The sequence below is a fragment of the Chelonia mydas genome, chromosome 4, assembly GCF_015237465.2.
Source record: "Chelonia mydas isolate rCheMyd1 chromosome 4, rCheMyd1.pri.v2, whole genome shotgun sequence".
NCBI classification, from domain to species: Eukaryota; Metazoa; Chordata; order Testudines; family Cheloniidae; genus Chelonia; species Chelonia mydas.
The window spans coordinates 26,074,083-26,094,630 of NC_057852.1; the positions used below are offsets into that span (position 1 = coordinate 26,074,083).

General features: G+C 39.6%; 1 protein-coding gene across 7 annotated transcripts in view; it reads left to right on the forward strand.

Moving 5' to 3' along the window:
- BMPR1B (bone morphogenetic protein receptor type 1B) overlaps nt 1-20,548 on the forward strand; it is a 349,709-nt gene that overhangs the window by 234,341 nt on the left and 94,820 nt on the right. For all 7 annotated transcript variants that reach the window (XM_007063008.4, XM_043545434.1, XM_043545433.1 and 4 more), the window contains one exon: nt 19,474-19,664. In XM_007063008.4, the coding sequence (XP_007063070.1) occupies nt 19,592-19,664 (73 nt within the window). In that variant the 5' untranslated portion in view covers nt 19,474-19,591. The remainder of the gene's footprint in view (nt 1-19,473; nt 19,665-20,548) is intronic.

Sequence of the window (20,548 nt, forward strand, 5' to 3'; positions counted from 1 at the left end):
TGCTGCAAAGCTTGGCTGTGCTTGCTCTTCTCAGTGAAAAGTTCTATGAGTGTATTAGCAGTGGGGAAACAACTTATTTTCCCCTTAATCTTGTCCCCTGAAGCAGCTGACCCATTTGAGCTGAAACTGTCGCGAAGGATTCATCCTGAGGCAGACACCCAGCATGGGAAATTTCAGCCTGAATGGTTACAGTTTGGCAAAGTTATAAGCAACTGAAAACAGAGCCTTATAATGGGAAGTATCAGGTAATCTTAAACATTGATGGCACTACCAGCTCCACCTATATCATATATTTATATATAAAATTAACTCATTTAAATTATACAATTTTTTCAAACGAGAGATAAAATTGTCTCAGTTTGGGGTTTAGTTCCAGATTTTACGAATGGTGAAAGCTCTTCATCAGGAAGAGCAAACTAAGAGAATTGCCAGTTTAGGCCCACAGGGTAGCCAGCTGTACTGGTTCTCCCTTTCATGGCTTTAATACATCAGGCAAAACAGTAACCCCCTCTGAGCCTGTCAGTGTCACACTGGATATACCTTAGTGCCCCTACACAATGGCTGGTTTTCCTGTTCTAGTCCAGATTGCTATTTCCTCTTGGAAGTCCTAGTCCTACTCAGAATCTATAGACACAATTTACTTGTATTAACTAAAGTGACAATTCAGTGGTCCTGTATTCTTTCCCTTTTTTTCCCTGAAAAGGAATTAAAATAGTTTTGTTTCCCTTAACTCCTGCTACTCTGTCTTTCACATTGAATTCACAGCAATTGTCTGAGGTTTTTTCCCCCCAAAACGTGTTTTGTTGTAACTGTCAGAAGTATTATTTTTAAATGCTATATTACTATTTATTTTTAAAAACAAAACTCAAAGGTCAGTCTAGTGATCCACATTATCACAATAGAGTGCCACGGATAGGATTTGCTGGGTATAGATCTTATATATGTATATAGCTTCAGATTTCAGGGACTGAAGTTTGAGATTTTGGATTTGGGTTTTGAACCAAGTTCTCTTTGCTATTATGTTATATTATGGGGGCAAAGAATAAAGTAGTATTTTTGATTGAACTGTCTTCAGACTTTCCAGAAGACAAACTTTTTATTTTTATTTTCTCATTTTAGATCTGGTGAGATGAGCTTTTTGATTGTTGTCAAAAGGTAATACAGGTTCATTATGAGAAGGGACCTTCTTTGTAGAGTTAGTCATCAGAGAGCTAATTGTTAAAGCAACATAATGAAAACTACTAGTGAAATATTGTATGGACGAATGCACACTGGGCAATGCGCTTCCCTTAATTCGTGACTGGAATTCTTAGTCTGCGCTAAACTTATAAGAAATAATATTCAGCCTTTTGCAGTGCTGAATAGGACAGCATAAGAATAGGTTACTCAAGAAAATAGAAAGGAAAATTTTGAATTGCTTAAGTAGGGCTATCTTCAAAGGTGTACCTTAAAGCGACACCATTAACTTAAAATTCACCTTCTGTCTGAATTTACAACTGTTTACAGTTGTTTCAAGTAAAATGACTGTGCTGAGACACTATTGAAAAAATACTATTTTCAGTTTGCTTTCCTTGTGTATTTGATGTAACGTTTTGAATAGTCAGTTTCATTTTAATTATAATACTCCCTATCTCTTATATAGCACTTTATATCAGTAGATCTCAAAGCCCTTTACAGAGGAGAACAGTATCTCTATCTCTGTTTTACATATGGGGGAAACTGAGGCACAGAGAGGAGGAAGTGATTTGCCCAAGATCATCTACCAGGCCCGAAGCAGAGCTAGGAATAGAACCCAGATCTCCTGAGCCCCAATGTAATGCTTTATCTGCTAGGCAATATCGTCGTTTCGTCTGTTTCTTCTGTTGTTTGCATGAGTCTTTCACAGAGACATGGGAAAAAGAAAAACACCTTTAAAAACAGGAATATACAATTGTAAAACCATTAATTTTGGCATGGGAATTCAGAGCTGGGGTAGTATATAAAACTTATGTGAACCTGTTTTTAAAAAAATCACTAGATTTCAAATTGACAGTGTCCCTTTAACAAATATATAGTTCTAGAGCTGGGAACAGGGAGTGCACTTCAAGAAGTGCCAAAAATTATGCTGTTAAGGGGGGAATCTATAGCCCTATCGGTTGAAAGTTTGAAAAAAATAAGTAAATGTTTCTAAAGATAATAAAATATTAAGCATTTGTTTAAAAAGGGAAGTGTATTTCATTTGTATGGTTCACACTTGAATTAACTGATGTAAGAATAAGTTGCTAATTACCATGGCAATTCAGTTGAGCTGAATATCACATACTGTACATATTGATTTTTACAGTGTTTCCAGAATTGTTTTCAGAATGCATACATGCTTATGATGAAGCAGATCTAAACATTTTAAAGACAGAGTGGTGCTAATTTTGTAAATAGTTCTTAAATATGTACCTATATGAGCTGTAAAGGTTGCTCTGAATTGCTTGTGAGATGTGACTTGCTGTAAGTTAGAGGCATTATGTCTATGTATTGCATAGCTTGCCTGCGTGGGTTGCTGCAAGGTTCATTATACTGCTAGGGCTGTCGATGGCATTGATGGATATTCATGTGCACTGAACCAGTGAACCTGAACGGGTCATCTGAGTGTTGCCTGTTACTGGAATTGTGTTTATTCTTAACACTGGTTGCAACATTTAATTGCTCCCTGGGAAAAATAATTGCAATCTGAATTTGCTCTTACAGTAGACTAGGGACTGTTGAAATACGGGGCTGGCAGATAGGCTATGAATTTATTCTTTCCTCTTATTAGGCATTACACCTTATGGTTCTAATCCCGGGTTCCTTTTTTCCATCAAGTATTTTTAGTTGGGTTTGCTAGGAGAATGAAAATGGAATAGAGTACTTAAATCAAACTGGGCCCAATCCTGCATCCGTTGTAGTCAATGACAGAACTCGCATTACATTCATGTACATACGTCGAGCAGATAGCTTTCATGGAAAGCAAAAATTACTGTTCATCATGTAATACATTTGCATGTATTGATAGTTTTCAATTTCAGAAATAACCCTTCAGTACTCTAGAACAGGAACAATTCTTTGGTTCTTGCTTTATTTTTATTTACCTTTATAATTATTATTAAATTTGAAAATAAATCTTTATCTCAGATCGAGAAGTTTGTATTCTTTTTTTACCTTAGGGTTAGGCATTTTGTGAGCATTCATGAGGAATTCACCAATATAATGTGCTGCTGGCTCTCTTTCAGGGCAGGTTTACATATCAAGGCATGTTTCGTATTAAATGTTCATCTTCGGACTGATCAAAAGTTACATGAACATGGTTATACAATGGAAATTTAGCAAATATCAGAAGTCATTTTCTAATTTCTTTGTGTTTTCATGCATTGTCACTGCTGACTGTAGGTGTAGGTTTCTGCAGAATTCCATAAAAACCTGGGAGCCCAAATTTTCACACTTTTGTACCTAACATAAAGAACCTACATAAAAAGGGCCTGATTTTCGGAGGAATTCAGCACCTGTACCACCCATTGAAGTCTGTGGAAATGATGATTGCTCAGCGTGTTTGACACCATCTTTAAAAACCCTGAGTAAAAAAGCTAGAGTGGCTGAAAGAAGTTCTCAAAGCCCTAGAATCTGGCAGGAAGATTCTACCATCAGAGGCACGGTACAACACAGCTCCTCCTGAGGGCGGGCTGGTGTGGGAAGGATGCATCAAGAGCAGAGCCACAGCATATAATTCTGAAGTGCTGAGGCCCGTGGGCAGCTGGGGACAGGCAGGCACAGTTTAGACAGACCTTAAGACCAATATTTCCTCTATTTTTTTTACATCCATGTGTGCAATGAATTTTGTTATGTGCACCGATATGGAGGTGATGTGTATGGCAGGGGTGGGGTTGAGGGGGTTTGGAGTGTGGGAGGGAACTCAGGGCTGGGGCAGAGGGTTAGAGTGCGGGCTCTGGCTGGGGGTGCGGGCTCTGGGGTGGGGCTGGGGATGAAGGCTTTGGGGTGTGGGAGGGGGCTCAGGACTAGGGCAGAGGGTTCGGGGTGATGGCTTGTGGCCGGGTGTTCAGATTCTGGGGTGGGGCCGGGGACGAGGGGTTTGGGGTGCAGGCTGCCGCGGGGAGAGAGAACTCCCCCCAGCCCTCTCTCACCACACAGCCCTCCGGGGTGGGACTGCGGGATAAGTGCCTCTCCCCGTCTGCATGGCCCTTGATAGCCTGCTGCGTGGCCATGCAGCTCAGAGGGAACTTAGCCTAGGACTGTCTGTTACACCAGGGGCTGCAGTTGGTAGGAGACAAGGTGGCTTAAAGCCAACATAGGCCCCCTCCCTCCCTTGGGACTGAGAGTAGTGGGCTGTGTGTCTTAGAGGTGCAGCACAGAATCTCACCTTAAACCTCTTACTCAGATGCCAAAAATATGGATTCAGGTGCCTAATGCAGGCATCCAAGCTTGATATATCTTCGCTTGCCTTCTAAATCTTGCGAATTTTATCATTTTTATAACAAAGGCAGCCTGTTAAGATTATGGAACAGGATAATTAGGAACAATCTTTACATCTCTGCTATTAATACTCTCTACTGCACCACGGCCAGTATGGCAATTGTAGTGAACAATATTGCTGTTTCATGAAACAAACATCAGGTTATGCAACCAAATAAAAGGGCAACAAGACAAACTCAATTTTTGAAATTTGGTTTGCAGTTTCTTTTGTAATACAATCAGGGTCTGATCTTCCCAATGTTTCCTAGTTACTGTGAAGACAAAGAACAGAATCTTTAAGTTAATAATATTCAGCTGCCTGTACAATAATTAATTTCACCTAGCATTAGAGAGAAAAATAAGAATGGTCTATTGTAATTCTTTAATTGACAATATATTATTGTGGAATTGTTACTTGGATACCACTCATATTCTTATGGAAACATGTTTCCTTTTATTTGCAATGCTATTTATTTGATATTATATAATTGCAGGTTTAATTTTAATCTAATAATCTTATGTCACAATGACACTCTCCAGCTGCATGTTTAAAGTAACATGGTGGCTTCTAGTGTCTTATGTTTATCCTTGTTTTACATCTAAATATTTGCAAATGTTTAGATTCATGTATTTCTTTTCATTGTTCTTGCATCCAGGGTATTGGGTTGGCACATTTAAACACACATTCTTACACACGTACAAGTCTCACCCACACTAGTCAAAACTAAAGCAGAAAACAAAAATGTTGGATCGACTCTTAGGAGATATTCGTTACCTTAAACTAAAGTCAGTAGGAGTTGAGAACATACAATACTTTGATTCTTGTAGAATCAGGTCCCTTATTACGAAAGGGACGTAAGGATAGAATAAAAGTAATGTTGTTGTTGTCCAAGTAGTTTGGCTGTTTTAGAATTGTGAGTTTCTAGTCCCATGGGGGTCATGGTAACAGTATGACAACTATCACAATTCAATGGCGATGAAAGGCCCGTAGACAGTCAGTGGAGCTAATTTTGGTTTACATCAGCTGAGGATCTAGCCATAAATCCAAGCCAACCAGGATTTATATTTATTACTCTTCAGAAGAACGCTTTATGAAGCACAAGCATACACCCTGTCTGTCTTGGAAGATTTTGCAATAGCTGGAGATGGGTTGAATTCACTGGAGGTAGGGAAATAATTCCACCTTTCCGTATATTCGGTGGTGGAATTTTAGCAAGGAGCTCCTGGGAGCCTCCTCCAGCATATCAGTGAATATAATGTATCTAGGCAATGTGATTTCATGAGATAAATGGGTGGAGCTGCTCTTGATGCATAGGTAGGTATTTGGGTTGGGGTGAGTTTGGAGGTCCATGCCATGGACTCACTGCAGCTTGCTTCTTTTGAGGGCAGAATGCACCTGTCTGATTGGATGAAGACACATTTTTATTGCACCATACTTAGAGATTTGTACAACTAGTTTTGTCTGAGTTGACTCTGGAGACGAATGTTTAGCCAACGGACCATTCATATCAGTGGCCTCATGGGACATTATAATGTTTTTAGCTTTGACTCTTAATCTAGTAACCTTTTGATTTCCTGTTCTCCAGCCTCATCCTCATAGATCACTGTGGTATACTGATGGCTTGTGATAGAGGAAGTGTGAAGGAGATTTTCAGAATTCCAATGGCTGAGGTTTGGTTCCAAGTCTGTCTTTCGTTAGGTATCATAACTATGTAGGAGGTAAGGAAAAGGCTCTTCATTGCCACATAGCGTCTGTGAAGTCTCAGTCAGCAAGATTCTTTTGAATGGTGAATAAACAGATTAAGCCATAGGTGTGTGTTTCTTTTCAGGTAGGGCTATAGGGATGGCTTACCCACCTCATCAGGTAAGGGAAGAGGAAGTTAATTGGCAGTCTCAATTTTGTACAACTTCCATGGATGTATTTTCTAACTGAATACTTCTTCTGAAGGCAAACTTCATAACTTTTAGAAACTGCATACAGAGCTGATGAAAGGTCCTGGATGGCCATCCCTAAACATTAACCTCCTGTATTTATGAACGGAACAGATGCCACAGAAAAGCTCCTGCACATGGCTTTATCATTGTGACCCAGTCCTGTGACATGCCCCATCAATCCTGTCCTCTTTACTGAGGCAGCCAGCTATGGTGCCAGTTACTATTGAAATTTTCTGCTAAAAACTAGACTGAGACCACCCGCTGATTTTGTATAGCCGTTAAAGTGCTATGAGAGAGAAATAACTGTCACTAGTTACTGACCTATTATCGATTTGAGCCGTTGAAAAGTTCTGTATCCTGTGACCAGGTCCCTGACCGGTCCAGCCCTCCCTTACCTTTATATAGTTTAAACATGAAACTATGCAATTTGCATAGTTCTTTTGGATAAGTGTAGACAGAGAAGCAGAAAATAATATTTCTTGGCAGTTAGAGAAGGAAATGTGTGTTTAATATGGAAGAACATCTAAATGAAGCATGCCTCATTCATTAAACTGTTAGATAGATGAGACTGTGCTATAATGGGATGGTCAACGTATCCAACGGCAGTAGTAATCGTACCTCTAAAATATTTTTGTAAAGGATTCTGAAAATTGTCTGTTGGACAAATTGTCCCTTTGGCGCAATTGACAGCATCCTGGCCATTCTTGTTCTCCCTTCCAAATGTCTCATTTTGAATATGTCACAGAAAAGGCCTTCCAGGGCCCAGGGATCCTGTCTATGGACTTCCCTCCTTGAAAATATCTGCAGGAATTCCTTTGAGGCTGTATTCAAGGTTGATGCAGGGCATATCTATTCAGGTCATGTCTCTGACTATTTTAATCTCTGGTTTCAACATCTCTTTCTCTGCAAAACATGTTTCTCTCTTACTCAGTTTAATATATATGGCCTGTTTTTGTGAGCAAAGAGTACAGTTGTAGGTTTTTCTCCTGTATAATGTCCCACATTGCGACTTTGATATGGGTCCTTCATAAATTAACAAGTCAAGTTTTTTCTCTTTTAAAACAAAACTATTCACAGACAAAGGGATCTACGGTTATTGCTTGATTTGTTTCACACACAAGAGATATCAGGGATTATGTCTTTAATGCTGTATTATAGCTGGGCCAGTGAAGAGAGTTTCTGCATCTCAGTGTTTGTTTTAGTTTCACACTTTCAACTAAACTCTGTTTTCTCTGCACTGTGTCAGTCACTGCCATGGTTTGTTCTGCAAGTCGGGTTTTGTTTTACTTTCTTTTGCAATGAGATTGTTTAAACAACCAGTCCATGCTGCAGTTGCCCAGGCTGAGGAAATCCTGTATGAACTGGAAAGTGTTAGAAAGGATTTAATGAGATTATCATGAACTGTTACTTCACAAAAAGTCTCAAAACCCTCAAGCAGCTGTGTGTGTAACTGGGGACAGGTGAAGGAATTTGAGGAAATAAAGAAACTGTCTATTTTTTAAAGAGACAGTCAAATTATTTTTGTTAAAATTCATTTTTATCTACCAGAACTACACCAAGTGTCGTGAAAGTTGTCATGCAATAGAAATCAAATCATTTTTATCTGATATTTGATATATTACTTTCTCTGCTCAATGATGCTGAAGAGACATGTGCCATTGAGATTCTTATTTCGGCATTCACTAGGCCAGCAGATAATACATAGTTTTGTTTGCTTTAAAGTTGAATGTATTTATTAGAGGTGGGCCAAAGAGTTGGTGTTAAAGTCCAGATGAGATTAAGGTTTGATTTGAAGTTTTGATTTTGTCCCACCTCCAATTATAATACAAAAGTATTTTTTAACAGTGGAGGAAAAAATGTCTTTAAATATTTTCATAATATCTGAAAACAGCAGAAATATTTATTTAAGTCAGGCTAAATACTGTTTATGCTCTTGGTACTTCACAACTTGCATTTGCTACTTGTTTGTTTGGATACCATTTTTAACTTAAATATGCATTGTATTTCCTTCATTACAGCAAAGCCATGAGCAATTATTTTGTACGTTACGCAGTTGACTTCCGTAGAGTCACACACTTATAAAGCCAAAAGGGACCCCATGGTCCTCTAGTCTAATTTTTTGCATAACCCAGGCCATAGAGTAATTTTGGTTGCAAATGGAATAACTGAACTATTGTGCACAGTTTGAAAAATGATTTAAAGTGGCAAAATGTTAACCAGAAAGCAAGAGAGGTATGTAAGGAAATTATGTGCCAGGGCTACTTTAGTGATAGACACAAGGTGGGTGAGGTAATATCTTCTTTTGGACCAACAGCTTTCAAGCTTCACAGAGCTCTTCTTTGGGTACTTTAAAATAAAGCTATCCCAGCATTGTAAATATACAGGTACTTTAATTTAATTATAAGTGTATTGTGAGTAAAGGTGTCATATACGACTGACTGGATTTTTTCTCAGCTTCCTGTATTACATGGAATAATAAATCAAATACTGAAATGTAAATTGTGATGAAAGGATCTAGTTAAGTATGGAAATATGCTATATCAAATATCGTAAATTCTCCTCCCCCCAAGCCAAATAACAGATAGGACTTGCTGCAAGAGGTGAAATTATTTTCAAAAACCTGTCGCTAGTTTGTCTCTGCATGTTACTCACACCCACCAAATGCCATTTCTCCAAAAGTTTCAAGGGCCCCCAAACTTAGACTAGATTGGCACAATATTTCAAATGTCAGTGTTGAGATGGATCTCACAAGCCAAAGTCGTACAGCAGCCGTCTCTGTCAGTAGGTTAGAGTAGCACGTGCACAGAGTCAGGCAGGGTTGAAAGTTCCCAGGGACACATGCATTCTGGTTACACCTCCGAATGTGGCAGAGAACTATACTGGGTTCTGTGCCCTAGAGCTTCTACCCTTTCTTCTGGCCAGGGCAGAGGGCTAAATTGAGGCACTCGGGTGGTGAGAGAGGCAAGGGGGATGGAGAGTGGAGAGCAGCTGCCAAATCTCCTTGCTGCCTGAAAGCAAGTGGTGTCCAATTTCTGTCATTTTAGGGCTGCTTTCACTCAGCATGAGCAGGTTCTGAATAACTAAGAATTATAGCTCCTCAGCATGAGTCTCAGTCCTTCCTGCTCCTGTCCAGTCAGATGGATGTTCTACACCTAACAATGCAGGTGATTGGGGTGCAAACCTCAGCATTAATATATGCCAACCACATATACCTATATGCAGAAAAACATCCTGACTATGACTAAACTATATATCTTACCGGGGCAGGGGGGGTCCTCAAAAAAGACTAAGTTCTGGTAGAGGTACTCCCTTCCTCTTTGGAATATTCAGGAGAGGGCATGCACGCTGTAGGAATACTGCCCCTCACAAATTGTGGATATTTATTCAGGAAGGGGGTCATAAGCAACTTCTGGAACTGGTGGTATCTGATATGTTTATTAATGGTCTGAAAAATGGGATGAAAAGAGAGGTGGAAAAATCTGCGGATGACCAAAGTTATTAAAGTTAGTTTAGAACTTTAGATGCCGAACATCAGAGAGACTTAGCAAAGGTAAGTGAGTAGGCAAATGAAACTCTTCCTTGACAAATACCAGGTTGGAAGAATAATATTAAATACTCATGCACATTCCTGAGTTTTAAATTAAATGTAAACATATAAAGAAAATACTTTGGTGTCATTGTGGCAAGTTCTATGTGCAGCACAGTCAAAAGACAAACAAAATGTTAGTCTGTATAAACTATGAGATAGATATTGCAAATATCTAAATGCCACTGTATGTATCAATGGTCACCCTCTCTTGGAACACTGTGTTCATTTCTGATCACTCTGTTCCAAAAAAGATACATCAGAAATAGAAACAAATCAGAGATATGTGACTAAAATGAGATATAGAAAGATTTTCTGTTATGGAGGATTTAAAATCCTGCAACGGTTTAGAGAGGAAATGAATAAGAGGAGTCATGATAAGGTAAACATAAATGAACATAAACATAAAGAAAGAGAAGGTAAACTCGATTTGCCTGTTTAACATTTTATGTTATACAGGAACAAGAGACAGCAGAGTGAAATGAAAAAGCAACACATTTAAGATTAATAAAAGGAAATATCTTTTGTTGAAGCCAGGAGCAGTTGCTCTGATCCAGTATGTCTGTTCCTAAATTTCAATCTGTCTAAATACTTATATGGCCCTTATAACTGTTGTATCTGAGTTTCTCACAATTAATGGATTTTTGCCCCCAAAACATCCCCATGAGGTAGGAAAGCATTATCCCCATTTTACAGATGGGAAACTGAGGCACAAGGTAAAGCAGATTAAGTGATTTTTCCAACGTTAACATGGGATGCTACATTGCAGAGAAACAGAGAGAAACTCCTTGCTTCTGCTGCCCAGTTTTTTTCAGTTAGTTCAGAGTTAGCACACAAAATGCAGTAATGTCCTCTGAGAATATGGGTCAGAAAGTCTTTGGCTAGTCCTTATGACCATAGGCGCCGACTCCGTGGGTTTTCCGGGCTGGAGCACCCACAGGGAAAAATTGGTGGGTGCTCTGCTCCAACCAGCAGCTCCCTGACCCATCCCCTTGCCCCAGCTCACCTCCGCCCCTGCTCTGCCTCCTCCCCTGAGCACGCCGCCGCGTCCTGCTTTTCCCCCCTCCCTCCCAGTGCTTGCACCGTGAAACAGCTGTTTCGCACAGCAAGCGCTGGGAGGGAGGGAGGAGGAGGGGGAATGCGGCGTGCTTGGGGGAGAGGTGGGGCCAGGGTGGGGATTCGGGGAGGGGTCAATAGGGGCAGGGAGGGGTGGAGTCAGGGCGGGGCTGGGGGGGCGCGAGCACCCACCAGCGCCAAGGAAAGTTGGCGCCTGTGCTTATGACCATATTGGCTATGCTCATCCAGTCAAGAAACAGGAACCAAACTGGCTACCAACCCGAGGTGGATTTGAACTGGTGACCAAATGAGGTTGGAAATGATTGAAATTTGGCTTTTCTTCATCTCAGCTCAGATTCCAGTGAACCTCATTGCAAAAATCACCACAACTTGTACTCTTATGGGCAGTCTCAACAGCAGCAGTTAAACTATGCGGTAGGCGGGGGAGAACAACTAGTGCTGGATGTTCTCCTCCTCTCCTTGACTTGAGCAAGAAACACTCCTCAATAGCTCTTCCTCCTCCTTGGCTGAAGCATGAGAGTTACCCTTCCTGTTTTAATCTGTTTCAACCACTCTCAGCCAAGAAGCGAATGGGGAAGGTGACTGAATTAGCCATTTACCCCTAGATAATGACTCCTTATGATGTGTGTGGAAGCACATTGGCATAGCTCAGTCAGTTTAGCAACTTCCATGAGTCAAAGTTCAAATGGAAATTTAATAATTTTTTTCTAAATTCTGGTCAGAATAATTACAAACATAGGTTCCAATCCCACCCTGAGGTCTGTGCAGGCAAATCCCATTGCAGGTTCCAGGCCTCAGTGATTATACATGTGCTTGATGGTTTTGGGAACTAGTACAAAACGCTGTGAATACACATCTGAGCTCCTTCAGCTTTTCTTAACAGGCACGTTTTTATGATGTTGGTTTCTCGTTGAAATACAGTGAGCCTAGTGAAGAGCTTTAGCTTTACAAAGTTGAAGATAAATTCTTCCCTTCCAAGTTTAGATTGTGGTTCAGCCTTGTCTAAAAATTTTGTTTTCATTCTATAAAACAGTCATGCCTTGGAAGCTGACAAATGAATTTGTAATGCTGGGTAGACGGGGGTGGTATTGTCATTACAAATATAACAACTACAAACTGAAATTTCAAATTATCTTTGATATGTTAGTTCCACACCAGGGGGGAAAAGAAACAGAAACCTTGGGCTTCAGGACAATTAAACACCTGCGTATAGCCCAGGTCAGCTGACTCAGGCTCATGGGGCTCAGACTGTGGGGTTTTAAAATTGCAGTGTAGACATTCAAGCTTGGGCTGGAGCCCGAGATCTGGGACCCTCTGAAGGGGGAGGGTCCCTGAGCCCAAAAGTCTACACAGCAGTTTTTAGCCTTGCAGCCCAAGCCCCCCAAGCCCAAGTCAGTTGACCCAGGCCAGCTGCAGCCATGTCTCGGGTCCCTTGTAAACGTACCCTTTCTAGACCTAACATTTCATGTATTCTCATGATCCAAATGTCATACCGCTAATGCTTTCAAAGGAGTACTTTAGTCAAGGCAGAACACTTGGACTGAATTCTTAATCTTTCATTAGCATGCTACCCTACCATCTCCTGCTTTAAACCTGTATCTGTTGCTGACAGTGGGTGTTAGCAGTTGAATTAATGCTGAAAATGGTTTAACTGCAAGTTTACAGAGTACAGGACTATGTACGACTCCATTTCAGACTTATAATTGAACCTTGTTTTGTTTCATACCTTGCTACGATTGAGTAAATTATACCTGCTTACAAAATTGTTCTCATGCGTGTGATATGAAGTTCTCTGTATTGTTCATAAGTGAAGATTTCTGAACAAAAAGTGTCCCATTGTTACAAAACAGAGCGAGAGAGTGTGTGTAAAACTATGATGTTACCTTACTGTGAATGATTAGTTCTGGTAACTCAACTGTGTCATGCCATGTACAGCACTAAAGCCCTTAGATGCTATAACATTTATATTTATGAATTTATGATCATATATTTTATGTAAAATACATGTTTGCAGTGTCGTTGTCGCTGTGTTGGTCCCTTGAAGTAGTCTGGTGGAACTCTATCTTGATATCCATTTGCTTCTCTTTCACTTTCCTGCTCCTCCTCTTGTTGGGGGCTGTCCTCTTTTTTTCATTCCCCATCTTCTTTGGAGGCTACTGTATATCCTTGTACCTCATAGCTACTTCCCTCTGTGCACTTCTTGGGGTGCATACCATAGTGGTCTGTTGACTTCTCTTGGTGGCTTGCTGTCCCCTCTCTTCCCCCTCACCCCACCATGGTCTCCACCTCATACCGCTTTTACCTTGTATAACTGGGAGATAATGGGATTTAATTAAGAGAAGTTTCACCTAGAAAAAACAGAAAAATCACCTCATAATGAGATCTATCAGGCTGTGGATGAGTCTCCCAAAGGAAGTGGTGGAGGCTGCATAATGCAGGACATCTAAAATTAGACTGGAGAAAGCATGGGTGAATACACTGTATGGAACAATCCAGCAGTAACTCTAGGGGATACCTTTTTTTCATTTCTAATTTAAATTATTTCCAGCCATGCCAGAAAAGCCCATTAGCTGTACGTTATTGTTAAAATTATTTGCAAACGAAGATAAAACAATATCTGTACGTTATTGTTAAAATTATTTGCAAACGAAGAGAAAACAATATTGACCCGTTGTCGTATTAGACTCCAGATGGGCAGAGATATTTTCATCAAGCTATTATTTCAGGTTGCCTGCAGACTCTGGAAATGAACAGTGTATAGGGGCAAGAGGTTTGGTTTTTTTTAAGTGAAAGCTTAAATTCTGGAGAACTGAATGTGGCCATGATAGAAGTACTGGAATGACTTTCTGGCCTATTTAGACTCACTTTGAGTCCTGCTGATGTGTGCATTCTATAAATACACACAATTTCCTTCTGCTGTGTGCACCCTATTGCCTACTGTTTGTGTATCGTTGGTTTTAAGCTGAATGTGAGTACTCAAAGTGAGGGCTGATAAAACATTTTTGTAGTCCTGGTGCAAACAGAAAATATGTTGTGTTAGGTGTCAGTCTTCCTGCAATAAAAGGTTTTAGTGTTAAAATTGGTTATGATCATGGTACAGTCTTTCCCTGAAGCATGCACTGGTTTTCAGGAAAAGGTTACAAATATGGAATGAAAATCCTAGGTAATGAAAACTATATTCATATATTGAGGAATAATTCAGTTGTTTGTAAACAGCTGGAAATAAGAGGTTTTTGTTTTTTAAGAATCTGGCTCTGCCTTTGTTCCCTGTCTTCTCTCTCCCCTCCCTCCCTCCCCCAAATTGTTAAAGACAAGTTGTTGTCAGTGGTAACTGCTGAGAATTTGTCGAAAAGCTCACTTTTAGAAGACAATGGACCCCAAATATACTGTGGCACAGCTTTAAACTTTATTAAGTCTGTCTTGGACTAGCCTTTCCTCTTCTGAGTTAAATGGAAGAAAAGTTTGGCAGCTTCCATGCTGTGAGCTTGATTGATGCCCAGAACATGTGAGGGACTTTTGTGTCCAGCTTGCTCTCCATGAGTGCATAATGTGTGAATACTCAAATAAGGTCAGCCCTTATCACATGTAATCTAGGCCTGAAAGCAGATCATCAGTGACAGTCATACTCTGTAAGTGAGAACACAAATCATCCTCTGCATGCTTTGGACAAGTTCTGGGATTTTCTCCCTTCTCCCCTTTTACCTCTTTCTGTACGGCGGGCGGGGGTGGGGGTTAGAAGGGGGAACCTTGGCAGAGCTCTGAAAGCCAAAGGAATACGTGCTCAGAATACCATACCGCTTGTTCAAATAAGTGGGGGGATGGGGATTGTTTATTTGTAACAAAGTGATAGTCTTTTCACTGAGTGGCTGAAATGAGCTTCTCTTCTTTGAGTTGCTGATGTCTAATGATGTGGAATGCTGCAAGTTGGGAATGGAGTGGGAAGAAAAGAAATGGGGGGAAACATGTCAAACTCACTTCTGTTGTGTTGTTTTTAAAACTCTCCAAATCCCTCCAGAAATTGCTTCACAACTTTTGTTGTTTGAATTTTAAAAAATAAAATAAAATAAAAATGTTAAGATTGCTCAGGAGTTAAACACAACATCTGGAAAAACAAATTCTGCTCTCCCCCCTCCCCCCCAAATTATGAGGAAAATTCTGTCCACTGCTAACACCTATGTAGCTAGCAGGCTAGATACCTACACTGCGCCTATCACCAGGGCCTCTGAGCTCCACTGTTCACTGCTAATACACTGTAAATAATTAACGTCTTAAAGTGTTTTTCAAGTCTGTGTACGCTTTTCTGGTAGAACTTTAACATAGCATTTAGGGGGGCCCATTACTTAGATTGTAAGCTATTTTGGAGCTTGGACCTTCTTCTGTGTTTGGACTTAGCCTAACACAATGGGATCCTGATCCATGACTGGAGTTTCTAGGGGTTACCTCAATATAAATAATGAAATAAAATTATTTTCAAAAATTCACTGCCAGTCTTTGTCTAAAAGAAACAAAACAACAAGAACCCAAGTTTAATGTAGGGAATGGCGTCTGCCTAGCTATGTGGATGTTGCTTGGTTACTCTCGTTTAGTTGCTTGGTTGTTTTCCTGTCTCTTTCAATGAAATGTTGCAACTGTGACACATTTGGTTGGTGTTTTCACTTAGAAAGGAATTTTACTTTATGGGTAGAGGGCTTTTTAAAAATAAGAAAATGTATAAATAATAGGATAATTGGCAGTAAAGAAATAAAATCTAGAGTTAGACCATTGATGACATTAACAACTATGGAAACAATGATGTCATTCTCGAAGCTGTGGAAATAATTGAGATTTTTTCCACATTTGTGATATCTTGAAAAGTTTTTTTTCCATTCTTGGATATATAATGACCCCACCCACACAGCATTTTGCAGTGCTTTTGCTTGCTTGTATGTTGTACAATGGGTAAGTGTGTAATGCCAGTTAAATCTCTGGTACTGAATGGAAGATCCATAAACCCTAGAGTCTGTCAATAAATCCTGTAATTATTATAATTTATTACTGTATTCAATTTGATTTGCACTCTACTACCAAAAAGAGCATCCTTGACACTCATTAAAAAATATACAATTAAATAAACAGCTTCCTGAGCTACTGCTAATAGCCAATATTCTGAAAGAGCAAGAAAATTTGGGTCTCCAACAGAGACCTCCGCCCATCTCAACCATCATAACTTCCCTTTGTACTATATGATGATATTCATATTTCACAGATCGGAGCCACTTACCTAGATCTTTATGGCCACAGGGTAAGTCGTAGCAGAGTCTGGAATGTAACTCACATGATGGATATTCTAGCAGTACCTAATTTAGACAGAGAGATCTACTGGCTCCCCACCCTGTGTTTTAGCCACAAAAGGAATCCGTTCTTCCCTGATGATAAACTAACAACCTCCATGATTTTTAATTATACTGAAAGGGGATTTGCAAGAGTGGATTAGTGCTTAATGGTGCTTGGAGACACCAGAATTTTGGGGAGTCTTCCAGGCAGGCTTTTCATCATAGCCCTCCACCTCTCTGAACTTTTTTATTTTCCTTATTTCTGCATCTTTGATCTTGTTGCTCAGTCAGAAAGTCCAGCTACCTCGAGCCCATCCCAACAGGTTGCCGGTAGCGCTCAGCTGGCCACTGCAACTCCATCTGTGGCTCAGCCTGGCTGCATCATCTAAGATTGCTTCAACCATAGCTTTGGAGTCCAAGAATCCTCTCCCAGTGCATTCCTGGGAGTTGATATCTATACCTGGATGCCAACATGACTTAAACGTTGATCTTAGGGACACATGCTCCTTTTAGTCTGCATGTGGAACTCCTTTTGATGTTAGTGGGGTTGGGGGAAAAATGTGTCCCCCTTGGATTGTAAAGTATTCAAATTAGCTTCTTCCCGTTTGATAGCTGTCTCTCAAATTCACAGCTGTACTTCTAAGACTGATATGGTTGCAACTGGAGCATTTATTGCTAATGACAGTATAGTACCATAGCTCCCATCCTCCATTTCCCCGCTCCCATCTTGACATCCTCTTCGCTCACAAAAGGTTATTTCATGGTGACTGTGCTGTTGACCAACCTCCCCTCCCCCCGAAAATACCCTTGTCCAATATCCCTCTGCAGCTCATAACACTTCTAGCCCAAGAGGTTGATAAAGAACAGCTCAAGTCACTCCCTTTAGGGGTAGTGAACCATTTGAAATCTTGAACTTGGATTTCCCCTTTCATCCGGGCACTCACTGTTTTGACTGGGCTGTTCTGTAGACTTTTGGGGAATTCATGGTATATTCATGAGTGAGTGAGTTTGTTTGTTTGTTGTAAAAGAAACAAGTTTAAAATGTCAGCAGTTGATGAATCATTAGTCCAAGCTTCACTTGTGCTTGAAATGTGAGCTCTGGAGAGAAACCTTTAAAGATGCCTTTTGAAGTAAAACGCACATATTAAAAATAAATTAGGTAGGATCATGTTTTTCCCATGAAAAATGGTGTAAAATGTTCAGCGAATCTCAGAACAGACAGTGATGAGGCTGGAAACGTACATGTTTCTTTATCTCTGTACTTTCCAATTCTATATGAAGGAAAATGATGGGGTTGGCTGGAATGTCCTGTTAGTGTATTTGGTATAATGTAGTTAGTCACTAAAAAATTAAAATAAAAAAAATAGGAAAGGGAAAGTACATACAACGCAGTAGAATCTCACTAATTCATGCTGAAGTCTGGGAGGCAGACAATATTATAACTTGATTTTTTTAATTGGCCAGCAAGGGTCTTTTCTACCAGCAGTGGGCCACATTAGTCTTACTCACACTGAGTAACATTTACTGCATTGTTTTTGTTGATTATTTATTTGTATAGTGGTAGTACCTAGGGGCCCCAGTCATGGATCTAAGTTCCATTTTGCCAGGTGATGTACAAAGATATAACCAAAAGATCGTCCCTTGCTTGAAGAGCTTCAGTGGGATGACTTGTGGAGTAAGGTACTATTCAAGTATGGGTGACAGGATCTAGCCCTTCGAGATCAATCAGAAAACTCCCATTGATTTCAAGTGGGGCAGTATCAGGTCTTAAGTGAACAAAGACTATGAAAAAGCAAGACTAATGCATCACAAAATGTACTTTGCTCATTTATTTAGACAATTATAATGTATTTTAATTATTAATGATAATACATCATTATGTACTAGTAACTGTAAAATACTGTAGTATATGTGTAAATATATATGACCAATATGAGCCCACACTAGAGTGCTCGGCTATTAAATCTTAGCTCAGAGATGGTGAGAGACCATCAATTAATTTTGTTGTGTGTGGATTAGTGAGGTCCTGTTACACTCTCTTTTCAGTTCTTAGTGTTTTTATTGAATTTTATTCAGAAGTGAAGATCGCAAACTTTTAATATTTGATACCGTCATATTGTTTGTGCATCTGCTTCCTGTTTCCATTTACCAAAACCAGGCAGCGGATCATTAATGGGTGTAATCCGTCTGTTGGAGCTATATCAATTTATATTAGTGAAGGATCTGTCCCCAGGACTTCAGTTGTGTATAAATAAAAAACAAACAAACTGAAATAAATATGTATCTGTATAAAAATGGAAAAAGCAGTAATTTAGAACTCTGACACATAGAGTAGCCTGTGTAGCTCTAGCAGAATACAAAAGTGTGCATTGCAATTGTGACCAAGGGAACACAGTTGAGAGATTTAATGAAATCTGTATGCATTTCTAATTCATTAATATGCTTACAGTAGTTTCATGTGATTTATATAAATTTAAAGGAGTCCAGTTACATGAGGAATCCACGGACCTTTAAAAAAATCTGTTTATTGCAATTTTCCAATAAATCACTGTTCATACGGGGTCGGGGGCGGGGGGAATAAAACTTCATTTTGAATGACACAGTGTGCTGACACAGACATTCTATATTTTTTATCTTTCTTAGCTGTCTTCTGTTATTGCCTCAGAGCAATCCTTGTTTCTCTCTTAATATTGGAAGTTCACAGGAAAACGCTGGTGTGGCTTTAAAAACAAAAGCCAAAGGCAGTGCTGAGTTTATAAAACAAACAGTTTATAAGTAGTTGACAAGAGGGGTTTGCTTACATCTCATTGAAAAATGGAATACAAACTTCATATTAATTTTCAGGGCTTTGTTTTTTGTATGTGTAAAGTGTGTAAAGTAGAGAGGGAGTTAAAGACTCGGGCTGTAGCTTCCAAGTTTACACAAATCCCTGTGTGGGCAGTCAATCCATGCTCCTGTCTCAGGAATCCACTCCAGCTTGGGATCCTTGCTGCCCTTTTGTTGTCCTCCCCACGAGGTGATCAATTGAGGTCTATGTGGTGACAGAACCAGTTTGTAACAGGCTTGTCTTTCACATTCTCCTCTCAGGCTTGCGGGCAGACTTGTCTGAGGATCTGACAGAGACGAAGCACGGGGACAGTGAAATAAGAAAAGAAAAAGAAACAGAAGAACACAGGCAAATCAGAATCACTACTCTCCTGCAGCAATGGGTTGGCTGGAAGAATCAAACTGGCAGCTTCACATTTCCTTGATCGTGCTACTCTCCATGCACACCGAGGGTAAGAAGAAAAGTGTTCTGCAATGTAATTAGGTCCGGGTGGCGAGCTGAAAGATGACAGCTAACTCTTCCATTTTATTATGAAAGGAAAAGTTTAGCATGGAGAATCGCAGCTTAAGAATTTCCAAACCCCAGTGCAGTCTTGAAAGTACAGTATTTTAACTGCCTGTATGGCATATGTAAGTAGTATGTCTGAATTGGAAACACAATTTCAAAGGGTAGTTACAGAGAGGTGTACAGTAGTTACAGAGAGGTACAATAGAAGTTTTTTTATTGAGACTGCAATTGTCTGAATTACTTTCTAATCTGATTTAGACCTGAATATGCAATTGATGCTCTTGATAGACGCAGTTTTTGTAGAATCAACCAATATGTTTTAGGGATGCCGTACATATCAACTCCAAGTGATGTTTTCTATTAGAGTTTTGATGCAATATTTGAGAAATCTGTTGCTCAGGTAAAAATAAAGATTTTTTGTAACAAATGCATTAAATTAAAACAGGTAAAGATTACTAATTATAGAGTTATATAGTTTTATCTTTGAACATTTCATAATGTTAAGAGGCTGTTCCTTAACTTCACTCAATTTAAGGATTTATCAATAAACAAGGATTAGGAAACATATTTTGCTTGTTTAATAATATGACTGATAGATTTCATACTTTACTTTTAAAAGGCAAAAATAAAGAATATGGCTAATTATAATAGTGCAGTATTTACCAGTCAGAAAGCGCAGTAAGTAGAGACTGTAATAAGGGAGAACTCTGAATGACTGACAGCAAAGACTAGCATTATACATTGTAGAGAGTGTGATAAGGAAGCTACATGACTTTCATGGGTTTACAATACCACTGCATATGAAAGCAAGTGCAATAATCGAGAAAA